The sequence below is a fragment of the Rhincodon typus genome, chromosome 2 (assembly GCF_021869965.1).
Source record: "Rhincodon typus isolate 14 chromosome 2, sRhiTyp1.1, whole genome shotgun sequence".
In the NCBI taxonomy this organism is placed as follows: Eukaryota; Metazoa; Chordata; class Chondrichthyes; order Orectolobiformes; family Rhincodontidae; genus Rhincodon; species Rhincodon typus.
In genome coordinates, this window is record NC_063333.1 from 41,508,255 (window position 1) to 41,516,025 (window position 7,771).

At 39.3% G+C, this 7,771-nt stretch overlaps 1 protein-coding gene across 1 annotated transcript in view; it reads right to left on the reverse strand.

The window, feature by feature from the left end:
• Positions 1-7,771, reverse strand: part of LOC109926748 (MAM and LDL-receptor class A domain-containing protein 1) — a 357,436-nt gene that overhangs the window by 74,402 nt on the left and 275,263 nt on the right. The window contains exons 31-32 of the mRNA XM_048606938.1: positions 6,421-6,578; positions 3,623-3,824 (exon numbers count right to left, since the gene is read on the reverse strand). Of these exons, the coding sequence (XP_048462895.1) occupies positions 3,623-3,824; positions 6,421-6,578 (360 nt within the window). The remainder of the gene's footprint in view (positions 1-3,622; positions 3,825-6,420; positions 6,579-7,771) is intronic.

Here is a 7,771-nt window from a genome sequence, read left to right on the forward strand (position 1 = left end):
CTTTGTAGTTCATAGCAATCTATTTCATAAACAATCAGACTTTAAAAACTCTTCAACGCTCTGACACCACAGCTGTTTCGTAGGGATGAATATTACCATAAGTTGTGGTGTGAACAAATGTATGGAATTCGGGCTTTGTAAAATTATTAATCAGTAGATTATTTGACAGTAAGTATCATTCTCAAAAGAGATCCCTCAAAATTTAGGATTACAAATCTATATGCTCTTTCTGTAATAAGCATTGGAGGCAAATTTAGTATTCAGAGCAATTACTATCCAATACAAGAGACAAATACAATAAGAATCATCTACTAAAGTATGACAATGTTAAGTGTCACCATTGATGCTGTGATCAAAGTGAATCACTTAATATTTGACAAACTTGTGTGAGTTTTTTGAGTATTTAACTTGTCGCATTGACAAAGGATAATTAGAGCATGTGGTGTATTTGAATTTTCAGAGGGTTTTGATAAGGTTGCACACAGGAAATAGTAAATAAAATTAGAATGCATGGGGTTGAGGGGAATATGCAAGTATAGATTGACAACTGGTTAACAGAAAGCAGAGAACAGGGAGAGGTAGATCATTCTCAGGATGACAAGCCATTACTGGTGTAGTACCACAAGGATCAGTCTAGTTCACAGCTTTTCACAAGCAATATAAATGATTTGGATGTGGAGAGTAGTTATAATGCACCCAATTTTCTGATGCCCCCAAACTAGGTTGGAACATAAGTTGTGAGGAGGATGCAAGGAAGTTTCAAGAGAACTTGGGGAGGCTAAGTGAATATTATGTGAATAAGTTTATAGTTATTCACTTTGGTAGAAAAACGGAAAGGCAAAATATTTCTTCAATGTTGAGAGGTAAGGAAATTTGGATGCCCAAAAGGATCTTAACATCCTTGTTCTTGAGTCACTAAAAACAAGCATGCAAGTGCAGCAAGTAATTAGGAAGGCAAACAAAAGGTGTCCATTTTGAGGAGATTTGAGTACAGCAGTGGAAGGTATCTTGATACAGTTGTATAGGATCTGGGTGAGATATTACCTGGAGTAATACGGAGAGTTTTGGAATCCTTACTTAAGGAAGGACATACTTGCCATAGAGTGATTGCAATCGAGGTATACCAGATTAATCGCTTGGATGATGGGATTTTTTTGAGGAGAGATTAAGAAAATTGGATCTGTATTTTCTACAGTTTCAAAGAATGATGATGTCATTGAAACTTAACAAATTCTTGCAGGGCATGATAGGGTGGACATAGATAGGTCATTTCTCCAGCTGGGACTCTAGAACCAAGGGACATAAGCTCAGAACAAGGGCAGGCCATTTAGCACTCAGGTGAGGGAGAATTTCTTCACTCAAAGTGTGTTGAGCTTGGAATGCCCTTTCCGAGAGGGCTGTGGAAGCTTGATCATGGAGCAGGTTCAAGGCAGAAACTTGGAGACTAATGACAGTAACAGATAGAGAGATAATGTAGTAAAATAGCCTTAAGTAGATGATCAGCCATCAGCTAGAAAGGTGGGGCAGTCTTAATGGGCTGAATGGTGTACTAATTTTTCAATGTTCATATCACTGATGATAACAAAGTATTCAGTAGCAGTCAACCATGTTCAATTTCATAGTTGCTACTCCAAGTCAACAACAATTTCCACACGGTGTGCTGTCTTGCCCCTGCTGCCATCAGCCTCTTTGCTGCAGGGGCTTTTCAGAAATTCATGCTGTGTTAGCTATTTGCAGCCTTTGGAAGTACACTTTATTTATACATTGTGAAAGAATGATAGACAATTGGAGTTGGGATGTTATGTTGAAGTTATACAGGACATTGGTAAGGCCTCTTCTGGAATACTGTGTCCAGTCCTGGTCACCCAGTTACTGGACTGATATTATTAAACTGGGGACGGTTCAGAAGAGATTTACCAGTATGTTCTCATGTATGGGAGGTTTGAGTTATAAAGAGAGGCTGCATCAGCTGAGACATTTTTTTCACTGGAGGGTTGGAGATTGAGAGGCAATCTTATAGAAGTTTATAAAATAATGACGGGTATAGATAGGGTTAATGGTAGTTGTCTTTTAGGATAGGGGATTTCAAGACTAGCAGGCACATTTTTAAGGTGAGAGGAGAGAGATTTAAAAAAGACATGAGGGACAAATTTGTTACACCGAGTGTGGTTCACATGTGGAATGACCTTCCTGAGGAAGTGGTGGATGTGGGTACAATTACAACGTTTAAAAGACATGAATAGGAAAGGTTTGGAGGGATATGGACCAGGAGCAGGCAGGTGGGACTAATTTAGTTTGGGATTTTGTTTGGCATGGATCAGTTGGACTGAAGGGTCTGTTTCTGTGCTGTATGACTCTAAGGTATGAAGGTGAATTAATTTGATTCTGCCTTGCATACTAGTTGTGTACAAGCTTAATGCATTTGCTTCATGTGTTTGAATATCTGTTATAGTTCTGAATATGCCCTTAGTGCTCCCTTAGCTGAAGGTTGGCACTGGTGGGCATTTATGAGGTGCCTATCAAAGATGCAATTCAACTTGAATCTGTGACTAACCTTCACAAACCAGTAACAATGCCAGGTATCTCTTTTGGTTACAGTTGCTATTCTTTCATTGTTTTTGGAATATTATCTATACAGGGCAAAATGATCACACAAAAGGCTGCTAACACTGTGCCAACAGGTTTCTTCTATGGGTATTTCACACCCAGGGTCTAGGAAGAAGTGGATGGAGCTGAACTAAGGATCTTTAAAGGGCACTTTGTTGAATGTAAGCGTTAATTGTTGGGAATGCAGCTGAAATGTTAAGCACAACAGGAGTTACTGTGTTCATAAGCAATACGTGTTTGAATAAATAATATCTAAAGCTGCTTAACACAGTGACGAGGACAAAACCTGAATCCCGCAATACCTGATTGTGCTAGGTCCAGTCATCCTGCCAACAGCACACTCAGCAGTTATTGCAAGCTTGAAAATAATAAATCAGTCTTTTTATACAGGATTGACACAAAATCTGCCTTCATGCAATCTTAACGACTTACAAGTTGTGGTAGTTGCTGAATACCTCTCCAATTAGACATGGCAACCTACATAGGTTATCTGACGTGCTTCAAAGGGTCACTTGAGTAAGAAAGCAGACGACAGTCAGTGTCTGTGGAAGTATTCCCCACAAAGAGCCGTTGGTTCACAAAGAAGAAAGTTAAGGAAGAACAATCACAAGGAGAAAATCTGTCAATAATACGAATTTTAAAATACTTTTACATTACAGTTACACACCTGAAAACATTAACATGGCAGCTAAAGTATAGCTACTCTTAACATTTCAAGTACCTTCAATTCTGTAATATGGAATTTGTTTTACTGATAGAGATTTTGAGCTCAAGACAATTTTCTAGGCTAGCCATTGCAGGGAGACAGGGATCCTGGGATCTACTGGCCGCCTAAAGGTTAATTTGAAAACTCATCCATACAAGTGGAGTATAATTGAAGATTACAATGAAGACAGAGCCTGTAGCTGTCACACAATAAAAGGTTAGAAGATGATAAACGGATGATAGCAAACTCCCTGTATTACTGCTGACAGTCATTAATATACACTGAAGAGTGAGTTTCATGGTACAGTACCTCCAGTAACACATTCCAGGGTAAAAGAGATATCATCAATTGCAATATCTGTGAGGTCATCGCCACCCACTTCAGCTTCAAACAGGATTTTAAACGGATAGTTGTTGGAAACAATGACATTGGCATAAATCCAGTTGTCCTCCCCGTTCCCAGTCACTGACCACATCAACAAGGGCATTCCATGCTCTCCGACACTGTATATCTAGAAGAAAAAAAGTATTTCATAATCATTACCACATTGACAGAGAACAGAATGGATTTTCGCATTTTTCATTTTTGGGTCACCGCTTTAAGCACAGTTTATCTTACTTCTGAGCTGCTTACCTCATGAGGCATGCTAGACACATTTTGTGGGAATTTTCAACCAGGAAGTTGTGAATTTGAACATTTACTCGTTTTGATTTTGTATCAAGCCAACAATTATGAATGGGAAAAAACACAAAAAATAATTGAATTGCTTTGTTGTTTTGCTTATTTCAGGGCAAGTCCAAAATTTAAAATAGATATTGTCGGCCTCACATTACAAACATTCATTTCAGTTTGAGTTTCACTTGACAGTAACACAGATGAGAGAACTCAGGAACAGTGTACTCAATTTGTAGAAACTGAATATTTTGGTTTTGAAAATCAATATAAAATGGGAATAGATTACATTATCATGAAAGAGAAGTGACCTGTAAATTATAACAAATAAATTCTAAAATAAAGAATACTTCTAAATGTACATGTATTTAAATAAAATTTATCATTATGAATTTGAGACAGAGGAAAATCTTTCCAAAGCCCTTCCATGCAGCCAGCACATCTCAAAAATTGAAGTTGATGCCTGGATCATTTTGCTATAAGTTAGTGGCAGGCAGGGACTTAGAAATCCACCCAAATTCCTATCTCAAACATTATTTAAACACTTTGGGGCACAATTTGTTACTGTCTGTAGCCAAAAGCAGCACAATCACTAAACGTGAAGCTGTTTTCCCATTGATGATGACAAAGTTTAAATGTTGTAACCTCGAAATTTGATTACAACCATGAATGGATAAGCAAAAGACCAGGTATACTGTAAATGAGCTTGTTCACCAGATGCAGAGACCAATGTAAAATTGGTTTTGGAGCTCATTACAATGGGTCGGGCAAGTTACGAACTTTACTTATGCTCCCTAATGGTGGTGTGCCTGTTTTAATGGAGAGGTGGGAAATCAAGCATGTCTGACATATTTCAAAGACAGCCCACATCTCTGCAAAGGGAGGGATTATAGACACGAGAAAATAATTGCAGATGGAAATGGCTTCAAAATGTATTTGTCAAGTTGTTATGTTCTCTGTTGGCAGATCTGAGATGAAACTCTAAGCTGAGTAGAGGTGGAGAACGCTCCTATTCCTCTTTGGAGCAGAAAGCAAGTAATCCAAGCAGCTGCTCTGTCAGCTCTGACAGCTCAGGAGATCGATTGAAGATTCTACTGAAAAGTTATTAACTCGAAACATTCACTTTGTTTCACCCTCCACAGATGCTGATTGACCTGCTGAGTAGTTGAGTTTTTGTTTATTTCAGATTTCTGGCATCGTTGGCGTTTTGTTTAGTATTACCTTTGAATTAATTGCCACATTTATTTCAGGAATTGCTACCTTGAAGTAGTTTTGTTCTTCTCTCCAATGGTATTTCCATTTGTCTCTTTGATCTTGTTCACCTTCATTGCTGCTAATTTTCTTTTCAAGTTTGATCAGGTGTTTGCTAAATCAGGTTTTCACGGTCACATCTCTTTTCTTGTCACTGTCTCCATGTGTAATTCAAACTGGAATTCCACACCCGGGTGGAACTTGATATCCTCCTCATGGTGAGTTTTGTAACGTGATGGTATTTAATCAGGCAGAAGGGTGGCAGGTGATGACCCCAATATCCTCCTGTTTTTGCTTTGCCTGAGTGTGGTGGGAAGGCTTGCATTTGCCTGGGTTCCCCAGCAATTCTGGGCCTCAAGAGAGTGTAGTACCAGCAACAGCCATCGCCTCACCAGTGGCATTGCTGAGCAATGAAGAGTGCTGCCACTGATTGGCTGGCAGCTCTCGGCAGCGTCGGGAGTGGGGTCAGGGGATTGTGGTCTTTTATCCTCCTCAGGGTCCTTGATACTGGGAAAGCCCACTGCTGCCCAGCTAAACATCTGCCTGGCATTTAATTTAATCTGAAAAGAAGTGACACTAACTCTCCAGCTGACAGGAGCCATTCCTGTTGTGGATTCACCATCCATATTTCTAGACTTTCAGCATTCTTTGTTCTTACTATATCCTGAGGTCCATGTGCAGTCTTAACCTCTTTCTTCAGCAGCATTGCTGACACTACATCAATTGCGCTTTTCACAAGACTAAAAGAACAGAAGACACAGGGATAGGAGCTAATCACAAGGTCAAGCCTGCTCCACCATTCAATATGATTACGTTGATTGTGGGGTTCAAATCCATAGTCCTGCTGTCGAGACCTATCCCTTGGGTCCCTGTTCTGTCCACTAATTATTTACTGGAGGCAAAACATCAGGAACTTTGTCCTGCGGATTCTCAGTTATTGGGAGCTGGCTAGCGTAGCCTCAGATAAAGGTGATTACATATGACAGAAACAGGAGGGTTACAGTTAACAGTGGGTGAAAACTTATTTGCTTATCAGGAATAACTGGTAATCAGATCACTGTGTTGAAACAACAAATATGAATTCACCAGGCCATTCTACCAACTGGCATTTTAGGACTTTAATACTTGTTGGATTTACATTTAGGATTAGTCAACAATTGTACTTCTTTAAATGCTTCTCCTACCTTCAGAGTTCCCATTTCTTTTGAACCATAAATATAGTACCAGAAACGCAAGCGACAGACTCCAACAGTTGCTGGGAATGGGTGGGTGGTGGCTATTCTTGCAATGTCACCTTCATGCTGAGTTGCTGAATTAATGTACAGAAACATTCCTCCAACCCCTTCAAAAGAAACAAACTGCACTATGTATTGAATTTCTCGGTATCAGTAGATCTGGCAAGTCACAGAAAGCACAAATTTATGTTGTTATGTTTACTCACATGCAAATATTACATAACTTGCCTTCATGTTCACATGAACAGTAAAAAAGATATCACGCATATCACCCCCATAAAAACATTAATCTATACCTGGCATTGTGAGCTTGGGAACTCACTGAAAAGAATAATTATCTACTTCACCAGGAAAGGCAGGATTTGACATATGAATTCCCACCTTAATGAGAATTGTACAGATTAATGAATTTTCCCTGTCTTGTGGAACATAAAGCAGGCGTGTTTAGAGTTTCGAAGTAAAGTAAGCCACTTTGTTTTCTTTGCAGAATTTTGGAGTAATTTCATGTACACACTTTGAAACAAAATTCTTTTGTGCTTAAATTGTTTTGTCTGATATCTTGTTTTCTCCTAGTTACTCTGTTCCAAATATAACTCAGGGCATCTGTTGGCTATCACCTTTCTCTTTAACCTGTGCCCACAGCAGATCTGTAGCTTTCTGTGTCTCCAAAACTACACTTGAAGCTTGATGATTGTGGTATTTTGACTATAACAGTATCTCAGAGCTGCTCCTCCTTTTCTTGTTTTAAAAGGAAATGCTGTAAAACTGTAGGGTTATTTAAGTTGACATTGGATGGTTAGATGATCTTGCTAAAAGACAATTATTTAATGGAATTACAAACAGAAACTGCAGGAGAAACTCATCAGGTCTAGCAACATCAGTGGAGAGAAAACAGAGTTAACCTTTTCAGTCCAGTGACCCTTCTTCAGGGCAGATAGCATCTGGGAAGAAATGGTTTTTATCTTGATGACAGGGTGTGGTGGAAGAGGGTGGCTGGAGAGGAGATGAATGAAAAGGAGTGTAATAGTAAGCCAGAGAAGAATAAAAGCTAGGTAGATGATAAATGGGCCTATGAGAGGTGAAAATGGGGGTTGATTGTGCTGAAAACAACCCATGCCATGACAGAACCTGGGGTATGGGGGTGGGTAAAGGAAATGGAAGGAGGTGCTCAGGCCCTAAAGTTACTGAAATTGATATTGAGTGCAGAAGGCTGCAGGGTCCCCAAGCGGAAAATGAGATGCTGCTCATCCAGACAAAATCCAAAAGGACTGTAGATGCTGTAAATCCAGAACAAAAACAG